Below are 20,067 nucleotides of genomic sequence, written 5' to 3'. Positions count from 1 at the left end.
AATGCACGAAATTCGTTGAAGAGCCGTCGTACCCACATATGTGTGTTCTCCAATTAGTAATGTATAACTATAAATAGCAAATTTTTAAATAATTTTATTAGTAATTTTACTCTATTATTAATAATATTATGATAGTAAAAATTAATTAAAATTAATAATATATATATATATTTATATTTAATTTATTAAGCATAAAGATAAGAACTAAGCTTTTTTAATATTTAAATATCATAGTAAGTATTGATAATTTAAAAAAATAAATTCTAGGTATTTTGAAATATTTCATTAAAATTATTTAAAATAAAATTCTATTATTTATTGACTCAGGCGTATACATCACTTGTACAGAACGTTAATGTTATGTGTTTAATGTTGTATGGTTTTGACAAGAAAAACCAACATCAAGGCTGAAATATATCATACATATCTTTTGAACTCATTGTAACGATAAAGGTATAATGACTATAATGTTATAAAATCACGCCTCCACTTCTACGAATATTATAATTTAGAGATGCATAATTACAATTAAATTATACTAATACTTCAAAAGGCTCAAAAGTTAATATGGTTTACATGATCTTAAATGATTTTATTAATAATTATAGATGTGTCGATATGTAGTATTATAAACAATAAATATATATTCAAATATTAACTTTATCTCTGAATTGTAGTCTGCTATTGTATATATGCAAAATTTAATTTATAAATATTGGGTCATAAATTCTACATCATAATTTGTGTAAAAATGTATAATATAATATAATTTCGTTTTGACAAATAAGATTTTTGTATGATTTCCGGTTTTACACTGAGTTGAAGTTCTGATGGGAAACTGTTGTAAAACAGTTTGTTACGGTTTGTTTTTCGCGTAATATAGGTATATATATCGTACATAAATATATACTGCTACGTCTCTTTTTAATTATCACAAATAACATGCATCGGCACATATAGGTATATAGCAGATACATGTATATACATCACACGCGCGCGCAAGTTACTAACAAGTTATGGTTTTTAATTAAAACATTTTTATTCTTAGCGTGGGAATTACTAATTATCTTAATTTAGAATCGTCGTGAGTTTCTTTCTACTGGAGCAATAACGGCTTGATTTTATTCAGCATAATTTTTGGATTTTTTTTTTGGCAATTAAAAATTAAAAACAAAAAAAAAAATAAACGATAGAAACCTCGTTACAGCGAACCGCTCATGTACACGAATTGTCTATAATATACAGAGTGATTCACCGTGCATGCTAACATTTAGTAATGGACTTATTCAAGTTTTTGTTTTTGGAAAATATAAAATATATATAATATCGGTTTAGTATTTAATTTGTATACTTTGATCATTTTAATAAACATTACATTTTGATATCTTAATATAAATCAGTTATAATACCAAAATTTTCAAATTACCATAGCCTCCATATCTTTTAAACCCATTGTCACGAACCAATTATCCTCAGTACAAAAAATTAAATAATTCAATAACTACTCGTTTGAATTTTGGTTTTGATACGTCAACATTTTCATTGAGATTATCCACTTAACAGTTTACAGAAGAAAAAGGAGGTGATCATTTGAAAAACAAAAGTTCTTATATTCACAGGAAATTTCTCAAATAGTACATAAGATATCAAGAACTTGAAAACATGTAATACTTCTGTATATTTGAAAATTCCAAAAATTTTTAAGAAAAATTGGGTGAACATTGTTAGTAAATCACTTTATATTGATTATTAAATATTTAAATATGAAATACAATATATTAAATAATATAGGTATTGTCATCGGTGGTAATGGTTATATTGTCGTATGTTTTTCTATTTTCTTCCGTTTTAATAAAATAAAATTATTAGATTCTTTTTGCTATATAATAAATCATGTAGAACAATAAATTATTCGTTAAACTATTATAAGAATACTTCAACGACATCGTTTAACCGGCAATATTGAAAGAGTCGTTTTTCTCGAGTCTATTTGATGCGACGAGGTCGCTCGTGACTTGCAATTCGAGGCTCAGTCTAATGTATAATAGTTACCTATAACTAATTGCATTCCTACTTTACACACAATGTCTGCCGTAAGTTTGCGGTGTGCATATATACATTGTACGTGCGCAGTTGCGAGTATATAATATTATATAAGTACAAAAATCAGCAGCCAAAGCTTCACGGTCTACCGATCGGCTACCGACAATTTATTATACGTATATTTATGATATTAAGCGAAGTGTATACTTTTTTTTTTATTTCATTGTTTTCGTGGCAATAGGATAATGCGACTTTTAATTATTAATGTTTTTCGCGTGGTAACAGAATACAATAAGGGCAATGTCGTTTTGATTATATTTTCATTTTACACTCAACGAATTTTCAATAAAATATTAATCTTTATTACTGTATTATGAATGTGATATATAAATTATATATTTCGAAAACTCTTGATTTCATTAAATTTAAACACAATGTTATCTATTATTTGCCGTCGTGGTCGAACACAATATTCAAATATAATAGATATATATATTATACAACATGTATATGTATATAATGTATTATATACCGATTATTTCGGCGCAAATGAATCATTTCGGATGGCCGTGGTGACCCGTGGTGTAGGCCGTCGGGGCGGTGAAGTGGATGTATGTATACATTGCAGGAGAGTAGAAAAAAGTATAATATATTAATATAATAAATATTCGTAAAAAAACGTTCACAGCGCTGAGAGTGTATATATATATACACGCACATATATATGTATACATAATATACGATAATCTTGTCAACGTTTTTTCTACTTTTTAATATTATTATTTTCCAACAATAAGCTCGTATATTATTTCGTTCATGTCGTGTGGGACGTTAAGTATGTAAACAATGTGTCAACAACTCTCTCGGAAAGAGACGGAAAAAAATACACAGGAGACTTTTTTTCTCTTTCTATTTATCCATCTCTATATATATAATAACCGACTCGAAATATTCTACGAAAAAAAAAAAAATTATATTTTATACTCTCGAGCAAGGAAATTATGTGTGGGAGTGGTGAGGGAGAGCGATGGCTATTCTTGCACGCCTAGGCTATGAGTTATGACACATGTTCCCCATATTATATTTATATATATAGTCAAAAACACGAGTTTTCCCTTACCCGCAACGTAGTTGATTGATAACCTGGTGAAATTCGCCTATCGCCCGCGTCGCAAATAAAACGCGTTACGCATGACAACCTCAACGATGTCGTATATTCGTAAGTGTGTATTACAACTTATAAGTCCCATAAGCACACTTAATACATATATGTATATTATATAGCTTATACTATTGAAAATGTTAATTAACAAAAGCGCATTTTAGCACACTTATAATATAAATATATAGGTAGGTAGGTAGGTAGGTACGTGTAATAGAGAGCGCAAGCAGCGGTGTAGAGTGCAAAAAACATGTATATATATTTATATATATTTATATTAAAAAACACGCGTGTGGGTATTTTATGTTATATGTATATTATGTATGCGTATAATATATATTTATAATATATAACCGTAATAATGGCTGTTATCAGTACGACGATCAAACGCATCGCGTATATACACACGGTGGTGGTGTTGTATATACGCACGTATATAGCCCACGAAAACGGGTTCATAAATATTTATGAATTGTTACTGCGTGTATAAATTATATAGAATTTTATTACGTTACTACACCCCACCATTGACCTCCTACCCGTTTATATATGCTATTATGTATAACGTCCGGGACATAGGCAAGCCTGACGCCGGGTGTCTGTGTGTACATGTATTTATATTATATTATATATTTATATTTATATATATGTGTGTGTGTGTGTGTGTGTGTGTGTGTGAGCGTATGCGTATATTATTATATTATAGTTAACCAGCAATGTGTAGTGCAAGAGTTTTATCCGTCTATGATAATAGTAATACGATCGGCGAGCCCTAATTGTATCGCAAATCATATTTTATCGGTACCCACGCGAGATTACTCAAATTGTCATAATATGATAATTAATGTAGGCATATATTATATCATATTATGACGGACCGTATTGACCCAATCGATTCTCGACGTGTCAGCGTTCAATAATAATTAGGCATCACGAGGTGTGCGAGCGTTTAGACAAAATTTCCGATTTTCCCCGATCGGATGTGTAAGATTGATATGCGCGCAGACATAACAATAGGTAGACACTAAATAGACGAGTACTATTACGCATAATAATATTATACTCTTTAATCGTCGTGCGTGTTTGTAGTGCGCATCGGTAACCGATAATAGTATTTCGCGTGCGACAACAATATTTTCAAATAATAATAGTAAATTATAATTCATATTATATTATATTAATGCGCGCGTAATCGTGTTAGGGTTTCGAAAAACACGGGCACACCGACACCTGCCGACGGTTTTCCGTCGAACCGGCGACGTGTCGCATCGCGTTTGTTCCGCGTCGCAGTAAACCATATAAAACGTGTAAATATATATAATTTCTCTGTTATAAAAAAAAAAAAAAAAAATTATGGCGGCCCGTACGGTCGGATATCTATGCGCATATAATATACGGCCATAGGTGTGTATGTTTATTCATATATTATGCTGCATAATATAATAATAATATATTGTTATATTTTCATTATTGTCTACCGCTGCCGCCCGGTCATTCCGGTCTATTGGTTTTTGCGGTCGAGTTGGTGTTGACGACGACGACGACGAGATATAGATAATAATATAATATATTAATACGTACGTAAGTACGCATATACACACATATATATATATATATATCTATATATATTTAGTACACCTTTCTTGAAAACCCGACGAAACGCTTTCGGGTTCACACCTCACAACCGGTCTACTCGCCACCGTCCTCTCTCACACACTCACACACATACACATACACTCGGACTCTGGTATCGAATGGCCAATTAAAATAATTATACGACGACAGACGCCCGCTGCCCGCAGACGGAGCTCTGTCCGCCCGTCGTAATACTATGCGTGCGCACACCTAAACCGAGGTGACGATGGCGTTTAATGTTACGAAACGTATCGATTTCCTTTGCGCGCGTAGATTTTGCGTGAAAACGACGGGCTGTTTACTATGTACAATATATTATATATATATATATATACACCATGTCAATACAAAAATTATATAACGCGCAGATATATGTATATAAATACGTCTGGATTACGATGGTTTTGTTTGACAGCTTGCTGTCAGTGTTCCTAGCTGCAGCAGCATAGCTGTTGTGTGTATATACACTAACTCGGTTTTGCTACAACAACGCGACACGTTATTATTATTATCAGTTGCGTTTTTTCTCTGATGAATTCAAATCAATCGTCACGTATAATATATATTTATTATTTAATATTATTATGTTTATTATGCCTTCGTTCGTTTTCCCCGACGGTTCTTGATTAATACCAGCTGTCATAACTCGTAATCAACTTTTACCTCCCCCTTATCAGCTCGCACGAGTATTTAGTCATTCAGATTCCCCATAAGCTAATATCTAAATAAACCATAAACCGCGTAAGCACCTATTTCAATATATTTTCTCTCTCGAGGATCCTTTTTGTTTTGTGTTCATTAAATAATAACATAATTATTAAAATAAAATGTAAGGTAAAATTGGGGCATTACGTTGATGTGACAGTGATATAGGTACAAAAGTCTAAAAATAAAATTTTTTTTTTGTTCGAATTTGCTCGAGTCATTTGCGTATCGCCATAATTCTTTTAAGACTATATACATTGTCTTTATATACTACTTATATATTTATATGTTCGCAAAGTAGACACATCTGATAGATTCTACTCTTTTTAAAACAAATCACTATACGTTTCTTTGCCTCGCCCTCTCTATAATTCTCTTCATTCATCTCACTATTTCTCTTTTTAGGTATATCTCCGAAGCTATGACTTCCGAATGTATATATATTATGTATTTAGGCTCATTTAAATATGCATTACTATTATTTCATATTTGCAATACTATATTTACAGTTCGGTAAATTTTCAAAAATTATTAACATACAGTTTTGGCAATTAAATACATAAACGCTCCAAAATTAATATCTTTAACTTTATTTTAGCTGTTTAATGTACGAGTATATAATATTATTTATGCTGCATTTTTCGTATTATTTTACTTCGTATTATTATTTATTGTTTTTATTTTCAATTTTCAGCTATATATTTTTTTTATTTATTTGCATAATCTGCTCATAAATATCGAAAAATAAATGCATTTGATGATGTGTAAGGAAAAAAAGGCACGATTCACTGGACGAATAAACTTTTAGTGAAAAAATTTTGATTTATTTATTAATGCTAGTTGTTTTGTTATAAGACGATCATTTTGTGGATACATTATATATATATATATATATATATATATACCTATTATGCCTATTTATTTTTAGATCGATCGATAATACTATAATACGGGTATAAGTTACTAAATTTCCGGCGGGCATATATTATGTATTGTAATTTATAATATCTCGCATGTCACGATTTTTTTTTTTTTGTTTTACGTAATTGTTATAGCATACCTAATATATCTTTGTTTTTATTTTCGCAGAGCGCGATGACGGCAGAGTCGGTATCACCGCCGTTGGCCGCCGGTGGCGGGGGCGGCGGCTTATCGCCCGACGTCATGGGCGCTGCCGGATGCGGCACGTGCTGTACCGCCGGAACCGTCGCCGGCGGCACGGGCGACCGCACCGCGGGTTCCGAGTCCGCCGTGGCCGTGTGCTCGTGCCACCTGGCCGCGGCCGCGTCGTTGCCACCGCATTACGCCACCCACCGCAGCACGCCGGCCACAACGGCCGTGTACGCGCCGTACCCGTCCACAGACCAGAACCCGTATCCGAGCATCGACACGTCATCGTTCTACCCGCATTTGGTGAGTTTTTTAGCTGTATATGATAACGATATGTGAGCGCAATGTCAGAGGTAGCGATTTTATTAAAAAAATATAATATTAGGCGCAGCGTATAGATGTCGTGCAGGCGATACGATGACGTTATAGACTATGCGTTATATTGTATTATTATATTATTTGTCGTATACGCCGATCAAATCGACGCGTATACTTGTAATAAGTGAACGATCAAAAATATAATGAAATACTTTATTAACACTCTGCGTCTGGTGGAAACCGAGTCACAGGGTCACCGCCATACTTTGACCCATTTCGTCAAACGTGTAAGACGTCGGTGCGTATTGTAAACGTTGAAAACCGAACGGGGTACAAACGGTGCAGACGTGTAACATAATAAAGTGACACCGACGCTGCAAAGGTAATGTACGACATAATATTATATAGTACCGACGTTGATCATTGTAAAGGATGTATCACGAGTGTCGACGAGGACCGCGATTAACAGCATCGTGTGCAAGTGTTGCACCAAAAATAAAGTGATCGTTCGACATCGTTTACAAACTTATTTTCAAGAGATTATAAAACGAGTCAGTATACCCCCCGTACCTATTGCAAATAAAAAAATTTCATTTCATTCGTTTTTTTTTTTTATGTTATGCGTCCCGGAATTCGTCGTCGCTTGTGTGTGTCGCTCTTGATTTATTGTTTATTCGATCAATGCCTGCAGTAGGTACACAAACGATATTTTACGGAGAGGCTTATGCTGATTATAATTTTTCCAAAATGTAATACTTCTGATTCTGAAGAGAGTCGTATTTTGTAGGAATATATTTTCATAGAGGAAAACGTTTGAAAGACGGAGTTTGATTCTTTATTTCCCCTCCCTCACTTCGTATGTGCCACTGTACATCATTACTGTTATAAAGATAAGAATTCGGACTAACAGATTATATTTGGATGTTTTTAAATTAACTATTGTAAAAGAAAATCATTGCGCCTATTTTAGTCGAACACTACCGTGATATATCAGCAATCTCTTGCGTTACATAAAATGTCGTGGTTAAGTTAATATAAATTAGGTTTCACGTATTTCGAATTTGTCGTGCTTATACTCCGCGTCGTAGAGACACGTCATTGTTCGGTGATTTCACGCAATGGATCTCAGTTTTTTCTGCAGTATCTTTTTTTTTCTTTAATGGCCCTTTTAACGCGAGCCCATAAGTCAAGTCGCCCATATAATCCAGTATCAATTATATTCGATTATTTGGGGTGCGCTCAGAAATAAAAAGCCTTTACACGCGCAAAAGTCTACTACTATATTATTATATATATATGATTGGGTCGCGTGTATATATAAACTCCATCGACGGCGGCGGCGAGAGAAGAAGCTTTGGCGCGCGCGAAGTGCAACGTTCATAAATCAATCCGCTACCGCCACAGCCTCCGGTTAACCGTAGAGAGGGATGACGCCCATCTACCGCCGTCTCCGTTGCTACAGGGGGTAGAAATCGGCGTGGAACGTGATTTATTGACGGGCGGAGGAGAGTGCGGTGGCGGTGATTTCGCGAACTGTTGTGCTGTGCGCCTCTCTCTTTGTATACGCGCATTACGTATATGTATATACCACTTCTACGATACTACCCTATATACACCCTACTCGTTCGCGCACGCAAACGTGTGTGTGTACGCGCACGAGAGAACCGCAACTGCCTGGGCGGAGGCTTCATTAACGAGCGGAAAATTGACGGCGGCAGTACTGAGAGAGCCTTTTTGGGGGAGCGAAAAAATAAATAAAGAGAGAAGCTTATGACTTTATATATATACGCGATCGAGTATAAAGAGGGTAGTAAACGCCGCCGCCGCGTGAAAAATAACCGTATATATACGAGGGGTGGATTGATGAATATAAACACGAGCATCTTTTATATCAATGAGTTTATACACACACTGCAGACCGTACGGGGGAATGGGTGGGAGTGAGAGAGAGCGAATGAGGCGGTAATGGGTGTGTATATAACGTGTGCTCGTATGCAGTTGATTGATACGTTATCCCACTGACACGTATTATTATTGTATGCGCTACCGTGTCTATACGCGTGCGATGACGTCGAAAATAATAATACACTTAACCGTTGTGTGCACGATGACGCGACGGATATTTTGTGTAACTTACAAGCCAAGTCCTAATTATCTATGCAAGGCAGGAAATCCTTATTGAATGTTTTTCAATCATTTGAAAAGTAAATTCTTCTCAGAGTATGTAGAAATTATTTATTATCATTTATTATTACGCACTTAAGTAAAATTATACAGAATTAAATTAGGTTACTACAACTTTAAGACTAGTTTTTTTTTTTTTGTGAAGGACAAAACATCAGTAATTGCAATACCATTGCCTCCTGTAGGGTATACATAATTTCTTGTTTTCGATATTTATAATTAATTATAGAACAGGTCATAATTATAATGAATAATAAATAATAAATACAAATTACTTTTTACTACCGTATAATATTTGTCGAATACATAATATGGTTTATATATAGCTTTTAACTGGAAATGTTTTGCGTTTCCCAAAGGACTTAGGTATTTATATATCTATTATTGCTTTCACAGTCTGGTAATCAATACGTCACGTCGGTCAACAATAACACAATAATATAATATAAAAGTATATCGAGCACTTATATGCTTGCAGTAACTGTAGTGTAATATGTACAGCGCGTATTTTGCACCCTTATATACGACTGGCATAGGACTGTATTCGTGAAAAACGTCTATAAATTATATGATGAGGGGAAAATGGAATTGACCTTTTAAGTTGACCGGGTGCAGAGCTTTTGAGTAGTAGGTGAGTCTTCCGGAAATATGCGGTATACATATTATACAATATACACCGTAGCGCGCGCGCACACATACACACACGATCGCACGCCCTTTGTCACGATTTCCAGTCACGTATTCGGCCACGGATTTACACTCGGCCGTAGAAGGGATTTATATTTTTATATACACAGTGCGCTGTACCACGCACTGACCGGCTGGCACGATCCTGAAGGAATAAAAGGTATTACTCGCTGATGGCGCGGATAGAGAATTTGAAAGCGGGAAAAATACATTTTATATTATATTACGCACACACGCACATAGTTTAACATTGTTCAGACTAAGTTTGGCGCCACAATATATATATACATATTACTCTTGTCTCTTCTTCTTCTCGTTTCTTCCAACACGGGACAATCGTGTACGCACGCACACACGCACACACATAGCAAGCCGTAATACGAGTTCCCACAACGTATTGACCTGTTGTCGACTTTAATGGTGTGTGTCCCCCGTCATCCCGACACACCCTCGCCATCCGCCCCCCCATGCGTTCGTTCGAACCCTTCGTTTCTACTTACGTCCACCACCAATAACTCATGCGCGGCGACGACGTAGAGTCGTAGACCATTGTGGCGGTCGTGTTTTACATAATAATATCGTATTAAATATGTTGGTATATTATTTCTTGTTTTACAACCGACGCTAATTGTAGTCGAGTGCAAAAATAATGATAACAATAATAACAGTAATGAAAAAGTGGTGGAAAAACTGAGAGAGAGAGAGAGAGAAAGAGAGGAAACAAACAATAGACGTAACGAAGGACTCCTCTTGTCTGCGGAGCGAGCGACGATTATTCGCGGAAAGTTTCTTCGCCATTCTCTCTGTGCGGCTTGCAATAGCTACGACGCGTAATACTGCCGCTATTTAATGGATGTAGTGTGTACAATATGTACGAGAGATAATATAGTTGTCTGGAAAGAATTTTTTTTTTCTTGCTCTAAACAGTCCAAACACGTCGCGCAAAACGAATTTCCATTTACGTAGTGCCTCTATAATATCTACACATAGTTCATACATAATATATATTTATATAGGTATGATATTAGTATACGTCGCGAAACTCGTTCCATGTCATACATATCAGATGTATAGTAATTGTACTGTCTATGCCTATACCACACCGTGCGCAGTATCGTGTGCGGCTTATTATTACCACTAATATATTATTCCATAAACCGCCATCGTCGCCGTATCGTCCGAGTCGCAGCACTCGCAGGCATACTATAATAATAATTTATGGAACAGTGGTATAGCGTTTTGTTTTAACTTACTCCTAATATTCCACTCGTTATTATTACATTCTAGGATCAATACGTTTTGTGTAGCGTGTGACGGCGGACACGAATTCGTTTGGATAAGATACCTGGTTCGCACCACTTCATAATATTATATGATACTATATCAATACACTATTACGTTCACGCACTCGTTTTATTTTGAGCGCATATTTGATACTTCTGTTTTTATATTATTCAATAACCGTGTGTCGTTGCTTGTGTATAATATTTTCCAGTCGAAAATATATATCGTGCACCTACATAATATATTACGTACTTTGTGTATCCATACTATTTTATTTCGTTGCCGTGTTCCAAGGTCGTTCACGCACCCTTGTCCAAAATCACGCAATTTAATAGTTAATGTGTTTGGCATCTATGTACATAATATATATATTAAATAAAATAAAATATAATATATGCCATCATTTACCTATATACACTTATATACTTCAAAAGATCCGATCTTACATGAGCACAGCGTTTTATGATACAAATCGCTTTTATGATATAATACATTATATATATATTTATATTGATTCTATACGTATAAACCATATATACCTCGGTGTTCAATTTTTTTTAAGCGTAAAAGTGGATTTTGGTCGTGTTTGGAAACAGTTTTTATTCCTGCTTACATTTTCCAATCTCTCGGCGATTGATCACCCCACGGGACAAACGCGCGAGACCATTAACACCACGCGATAAACCACTTCACCGACAAACAGGTGCGATTTCCCAAACACCATATCGTATCCATTTATATATGTATGTGTGTGTGCGTATATAAATTCGTGTAGCGATTTCCCCGGCGGCGGCGGTAACGTTAAAAGCCCACCACCGCGCATAAATTCAAAGCGTTTCTCGATATATACATGCATATATATTATATATAACGACGAAATTTATAGTGAAGGACGTGAGAACGCTTTCAGAATGTCTCTCTCTATATATACACATACATACATATAGGTGTAGTGTATGTGAGAGAGGATATAAAGTAGGTATGTATGAACAAAATCCGACGTCAGAGCTCTTGGGGGACACACAGATATGGGGTTGAAAAAGGGGTATGCGCACGTCGAAAAATAACGACTTGGATAAAGCTAAACCGTGTTTGGCGCGCGCGACGGGTCTCTTTTATAGTGGCGCGCGGCGTTGGACATCCGACCGAGCTTTCATCGTATATACAGTTGATATATATATATATATATATATATAAAATATATATGTTATATTTAGCGTTTATGAAAGTGCTGCAGGCGTGTGTTTAGCGGACTGAGTCTATACTATTTATCCGGATACAACGACGTACATTCGGTAAAAATCGTCAGGACTAGATGTGGTGTAGATAAATAAATAAAAAAAATAAACTTTTCTTGGATAAATTCCATATTTATGGGAACGGGCGGACATAATTATTTCCCACCGGATTTCCGGCCACCACCACTCATAAACGACGTGATGTTTCTGTAAGATAAACCTTGTTTCGATGTATTATATATTGTTTTTTTTTTTTTTTTGTTCTTTTCGTGTTTTAACACGATAACGATGCGTAACGTCGTTGGTTTCTACGAATTACAATGTCATATATTGAACGTTGTGTTTCGTAGCAGAAAAACAATCATTAATACCTACTCAAATGCCAATCATAATTTTCAATGAATTAACTGTATAGTTGTAAATTTTAGCGCACAACTCTTTTAAAGTGATGCGAATGAGATCTTGCTTTGTTTTTATAATACCATTTGGATAGAGTAATTTAATAATAATTTTCCACATCTAGGTATTAGAAGTAGCGCACGGTTTTTAGCGAATTTGTCTGTAGCGACGCCAGTATAATATATCTATTGATACGGTTTTACTGTTTCGGTCTAGTAAAGAGTGGCATGACAGTATTTTTGAAAAAATCGCTTCTTTGGATGTCATTTTTTACAATTATCTAGAGTTTCTAATATAACTAGAGTAAAATATTTTTGTTTAATTTTGAACTAAAATAAATGATACTCATTCCACGTTCATAGAAAAAAAAAAAAAAATGCTTAAACGAGTTAAATGTTATATAATAAAATATTAAAATCCTAGACATCCTAGAGCCTACAAATATTATTGCCTATTTAGTAACGTATAAATATGACATATTACGAAACGCCTTATATCTGTAGGTATACGTGTTGTTATGATTGTATTGTATTTTCTCTTTTTATTATTATTTATTATTATATATAGTGATAGATATTATGATATAATTATAATATTTTCTACGTAACAATATACAAAATATATTTTACTTAAAAAAAATAAACAGTCTACCGATGGCCGTAGTTTGTCTTTCCCCTGAAGCTTCAACTGTGGATATAACGTTAAAAGAATTGGACGCAAATGTGGATATTATGTATTTTGGTCTCTGCAATTGTGTTAAACCCTATATACACTGTCCGACAACGGTCCGCCATGTACTGACGAAATTGTACATCACGCTGCAAGACCATAAAAATAAATGTTAATATCATATAATAACAACGTACCTACTTATTATGACCGTATACATCGTTAACGTCGATAAATTTCAATATATATACATATGCGCGCGGGGCTCGTCGCCGACGGGTCGTCATCCCCTTCCGCCATTATACATTATATGCGAGTATATACATCTAATAATAATATATACGCGCGCAGCTAAAACCGGGAAGCCGTGAAATTCCTCCGAGGGTGCTGCACATCGCGGCGCTATATATATTTAATATTAAAAGCGTATATCCCACAGGGTGGCTTCTTAACGCCCCGCCGTCGTCGCCGCTGCCGCTGTCGCCGATCCCCGGGGAGCCGTATCTAACACTTAACCCCGGCGCACGATAGGAAGCTTCACCACGTCTGACCCAGCTGCTGCTGCTTGCTCCTGCTGCCGCTGCTCCTCCTGCTGCTGCCAGACCAAATATTTGCACACTCCCACACACACGTACACACACGCACACACTGCACTCGTGCACACCCTCTCCGTGTCATCATCTAAATACCACGGTATACACTCGCCCGTTAAACCGGTTATTAAAATCGTATTACTTCATTAAACACTGTGTATATAGTATAATATAATATATACACACTGTCTTGTGCGTCTCTTTATCCGCGTGCGAATACGCGCGGGCGCGTGTGAGCGCTAAACGTATTACTCGAGTTTCCCTCCGATTAAATTCCAAACGCGATTATATTTTAATATAGTATATATTATATTTAATATAATAGTAAACGATCGGTCGATGGAAAAAAAAAAATCGCGAAATATTATTATTGACTACGTGACTGAACGCACTCACGCGTACATCTACATCTATATATAGATATATATGTATACGTATACGTATAGATTATAATATAATATATTGTGTTACGTTCAATATTATTGTGTACATGCGTGAAAAGCTTTTGATGATGGCATAGGTCGTCGTTGTGTTGTTTTCGATCCAATATTCATCCGGTCTATGTATATTTAGTGCTTTTATCGTGTTTAATAATGTATTATACATGCCAATGTCGACGTCGGAGTGACGTAAAAAGGTGTAAAATTTCTTATAGAGTCTGCATTGTTCGCGTACAGCATTTATTACTTCCAATTTTAAAATTCCAAAACGTATTGAACGAACCTACCTACATTCATGTGTAGTAACTGTAGAAATAATTAAACTCTAATTTTCTAATGTATTGTAATCTTATAAAATCATATGCTGTTTATCAATAATTTATATATAATTAGTCATATACTTATGCAATTATGCAATTATGCCATGATGCGGTTGGAGAAACAAAACGACGTTTAATAGAAATTCGTTAAACACTATTGTCAATATTTTAAAAAGGATGAGAATAAAAAATCGTGAGTTGGTTCCTGTGTGACTGTATTTAATAAGACAATAATATTATACGAACAGAGCGCAGCAGTATTATATTAATCGATACGAGTGGCAAGTATTCGTATGTCGTTATTAGTCTACGAGTTTGCCGATTTATATGTGTGGCGTGAAATCATTTCCCGATATCATTCGTTTTACGACCATGTATCGAGTTACATCAAACTCAATAATTACACCCATATATGTATGCGTGCCTTAACTATTTAACACACGATTATATCATATCGACGATCTATCTGTATAATAAAAAATGAAATGTTCAACTAATATTTTAACAGCTTTACCTTAATTTATTATTAATCGAGTGTACAGTATACATAATATATATATATATGTATATATATGTATATTTATCGTCTTGACTCTGGCGATCTACGTGGCGCATAAAATCATTATAAAAAAAAATCCAGAGACTATATTATAAGCAACTGATTGATCATTATTTATTATGTATGTATATAATAATGGTAAAAACAATTAGATCAGGCATATATCTATATAGATGCGCATATAAATCGTTATCGATGTGTATCAATTAAAAAAATAAATGATCGTAAACCAAATAAACTTGTGAGCCGCACAGTCTATACGCATAATACATTAATATATATAACTAATATATTATCATCGGACGAAGTAGGAGGCGAAACCTGTTCTGAATTCGTAAAAACGTTTTCTGCGGTTTAACATATTATACAATTACATCGTTCCATTAAATAAAAAAATTACAAATTAATTTTGATCTACGAATAACCTGTTTTTTATTTCAATTTTGAATCTGTTTATTATTTATACATCATATTATTATGTGTTTGAAATGTATACCGTCGAGCGTCTATGCGACTGTACGCTACAGCTAGTTTTTATTGTATTATATAGAGATTAGTTCTCAGAGACCGCGGCCGAAACAAAGTTTCGACTTTGCACCGGTTTACTTAACATGACGTAGGTACTCGCTACATTTAAAATAGATTGATCGCTGGATCTTCCGAAACGCCACCGCTGCTTGTCACACGGTCACATGGTCGGTTCGTTCTGACATATAGACGACAATATAACAACAACAATAATAATAAGGATAGTGCAGCACGCAGCAATCTTATGACGTTGATGGGTCGGACCTCCTGGGCAAATTGTGTATACACAAACGGGGGGGATTACCTCTCGACCAGTTTCATGTACATTATTATAAGCCGCCTTATATACAGAATCGTCGATTTATAGACTCGACCTAACCTGATTGTCGTGTCCGCGTGTTTGAAAAAACTTGCGCGCACGTTTCGTATAGTCATAGTCGTCGTTGTCGTTGTCGTATTATTATAAATATATATATATTTATATATATGTATGTATTGTCCCGGGCAAAAAGAAAAATTGCTCGTACGTTTAACTTTTTTTTCATTCGCTTTATGAGTTTTTATTTTTTTTTGTTTTTACAGAGCAACCCGTACGGGCTGAAAGATTCCACGGGATCGTCGGACATGTGGTCCAGCGCCAGTCTGCAACCGTCCACCGGCTATTATCATTACGACTCCACTCTGGCCGCTTACGGGTGAGGAGCAGTGTTTGTTGTTTTCGTATTTGATCATTCACCCCCCCTTTGCGCGCGCTTGAACCGAAATCCGTTTCAAACAGCCTCTCATTGCGGCGTCGACACTGATATCGGTGTCGAGCGACCGTACGAGTAGATCGTGGTATTCTGCATGCCGTAGCCATATAATAACGTTAGCGCGCAATAAAAAGCAATGGCACAATAATAATACTTTTATTATATTATATGCGATGGAGTTATATTATAGCAAAGCGTAGTTACTAGTTACTAGTTATAGTATATTATAATACTAATACTACTATTACTACTACTAATACTATACTACTACCCAAGACAAAATGGCCGGTCGGCGATAATATCGATTACTCGGCGCCACCGCCGTCACGCACCGGTTATACCGAGGCCATATATAGAGAGAAAACACGATCGGTGATGCCGCGGAATTCTCGTCTAAACTCAAAGGGCATTGATTTTTTATTATTATTATTTCTATTCCGTTTGCCCGTTTTTGCGTTTTTATTATATAATATGTACGATATTATTATAGTCTTTAATGACGGAGGCTTCGCTTTTACATAATAAAATCCGCAGGTATATATAATGTATATAATGCAGCAGGTGTATATATATATATATATTTCTGTGTATTATTATACTGCACCGCAGACCCGCGCAGGGTTGTGTTGTTTGCGTTTACTGAACATTTCTGGTACCCCTGTCTACCCTCCCCTCTTGATCATTATGTATTGTTATCGTATTATACATATATATACGACAATAATAATCCCCAGAGCTTTTGTGTTATATACGTATATAAACACGCGTAGCGAGCGCTTCAGCCATTGATTGTCGGCGCGAAAAGACTTAATGGACTTCTGCTCTCCTGTACAGGTCTCTTCTGCGTCCCTCTCGACCGATTCTCACAGCGCCACTGTCTACTACGCGTCTCGTCTCCGCACTCTGTGTTTTTCTCTCGCATTGCTCGGCATCATGTCTTTGTCGGTCGAGATTATACAAATTACTAAGCGGCGGACGTGCGGCCTGCGCAAGTTATTATTATTCAAAATGTTATATTATTATTATTATTAATATAATATGATATAATACACTCGCGCGGATGACATGTTGTGACAACCCGGCGGGATACTCGCCGGACCGGGTGCGCAGTTCGAGATTGGGCGGGGGCGGGGAAGCGTACGAAAAAATAATTTATTTTTTATTCGAAAAGACGGCGCAGAGACGACGGAGAAACAATAATAATAAAAGCGCTCGCGCGTGTGTGCGCAGACGAATATCATAATATGCGCCCGTCGTGGTCGTATAGTCGTCGTCGAGCATAAATTACGCGTCGTACCCATACGTACTACACACACGCGTGCGCGCGTATACGTCCCGGTGCGGGGTCAAGCCCGTATAGATGCATAAATCTAACCGGTATTGATCATAAATCTTCTGTGCGCGCGCGATCCACGTCCCCTCGACCGCCGCCGTCGGGTTTCGACCGGACGACGGCGCGTCCTCTCCGTTCGTATATTATCACGTCTTGTTCGTTTCCCGCATATCATACACGCGCCCTAGTATTTTGCATCGTGTGTCTGACAGGACGTCCGTTTTTGTGTGTTCCGCAGGTACAGCGCGGGATACGACTTGGCGGCCAGGCGCAAGAACGCCACCCGGGAGTCGACGGCCACACTCAAGTCGTGGCTGAACGAGCACAAGAAGAACCCGTACCCGACCAAGGGCGAGAAGATCATGCTGGCCATCATCACCAAGATGACGCTTACGCAGGTGAGCACGTGGTTCGCCAACGCCCGGAGGCGGCTGAAGAAGGAGAACAAAATGACGTGGGAGCCCAAGAACAAGACGGACGACGACGACGACGACGACGCCGGGTCGTCCGAGTGCGAGGACAAGGACAAGGACGACATGCTGATGGGCGACGAGAAACACTGCAACAAGGACGTCAGAAAAGGTACAAAACTATATACGTTATTCCACCTATCTATTTATTGTACATTTTGTATATTCGTCCTGTGTCTGCTTAAACTCGTGAATATAATATTGCGTTACGTTAACGTTCTCTTGTGTGTTTGCGTGCGCGCGTTCGCCACAGTACGTCGGCGGGAAAAACTCTGGAAAACGATGTAACGCATTTACGTAATTGGCGAGCGTCCCCTCGCGGCGGTGCTTATGAAATCGGACGAGGATGACACTTGTGGAATATTGCACTTGCAGTGCGAGTGGCGGTGGCGGACCCCACAGCATTACGCGTTTATTCGTCGAAAATTATCTAAGAGCTTTTATACGGTCGCCCACCCTAAACGGTTAATGTGTGCGGGCCGCGGAGAGAGAGAGAGAGAGAGAGAGAGAGCGTGATAGGGCGCGAGAAGAAGAGAGCGATCGGGCGTATTACCATTTCGGAGCTATTAACGAAAAGTATTTTTATTTTTTTTCCATATACATAGCGACAATCTCGTATAATATAATACGGGCGTTTGCGAGGGGACCACATGGTAATATAACAATTATATATATATATATATATGTTTATATATGTATATTTTTTTGTATATACTGTAATAATATTCTATATAATATTGTTGTGTTGTGTGCTCCGTTTAAAACCGTGGCGACGGGGTCGTCTCTCGCGGGAACTCCGTACAGCCATTTACTCGCCGGCCCGAACGGATGAATCATTGTCGCCTCCGGGACGTGCCCATTTGTATACAGCCCTCTCGTCGTTGTCCACCGTATATACGCACGGTGTTTATAATAATAATAATACGTATATCGTATTTTATTCATGGTCGTATAATATACGAGTACAGTTGGAGTGTATTGTGCAGCTCGCGCGCACACACTCGAAACGGTAGGGCTTTCGCCTTTATCTCGGCCATCTCCCGGTCACGACCGTCGCGGCGCAATCCGTTTCACACCCAGAGACCGCGTGTTGAAAAAATAAATACGTCTCACACACACACACACACACACACACACACACACTGCACAGACACACGCGATCGCGCAAGGTAATTTATTCCTGGTTTCTTCTCGTGTACCTACCTATACGGTACCTATGCTCGCACAGTATGTTATTATTTTATATATATTTATAAAGATGTCATGAGTCGCAACGTATATATATATATATATAATATAATAATGTACGCTGCCGCCGTGTGAATCGGGCGCGCGCGACTGTATTTATAATACGAGATATTATGCGCGCCGCCGCGGCTGCAGCGGGGCAGCTACTCCGGTAGAACGGATGCTGCCGCTGGTCGGTGTCGATTCGTGAGCGCGTTTGTGCAGCGTGTATACATTATAATACGCGTGTGTGTACGAAATTTGCATATCCGCGCAATTACACGCCGCTCACACGCACAATATATAATATATAATATAATAATAATAGTAATAACAATAATGCGTGTGTGTGAGTGAATGCGTGTGTGTGTGTGTGTGTAGGTGTCTCTAAACGTGTCGCGAGATAATAGA

The 20,067-nt window shown here is 36.9% G+C and overlaps 1 protein-coding gene across 2 annotated transcripts in view; it reads left to right on the top strand.

Annotated features, from left to right (window-relative positions):
• The window catches only part of LOC112591088 (homeobox protein caupolican-like), a 65,160-nt gene that overhangs the window by 38,458 nt on the left and 6,635 nt on the right, over positions 1-20,067 (top strand). For both annotated transcript variants that reach the window (XM_025334743.1, XM_025334745.1), the window contains exons 2-4: positions 6,635-6,958; positions 16,457-16,569; positions 18,198-18,541. In XM_025334743.1, the coding sequence (XP_025190528.1) occupies positions 6,635-6,958; positions 16,457-16,569; positions 18,198-18,541 (781 nt within the window). The remainder of the gene's footprint in view (positions 1-6,634; positions 6,959-16,456; positions 16,570-18,197; positions 18,542-20,067) is intronic.

The sequence above is a fragment of the Melanaphis sacchari genome, unplaced genomic scaffold (assembly GCF_002803265.2).
Source record: "Melanaphis sacchari strain LSU unplaced genomic scaffold, SCAv2.0 Contig129_pilon_pilon, whole genome shotgun sequence".
Taxonomy (NCBI): Eukaryota; Metazoa; Arthropoda; class Insecta; order Hemiptera; family Aphididae; genus Melanaphis; species Melanaphis sacchari.
Note: the sequence above shows the minus strand (reverse complement) of the source record. Positions and strands in the feature narration are given on the sequence as shown.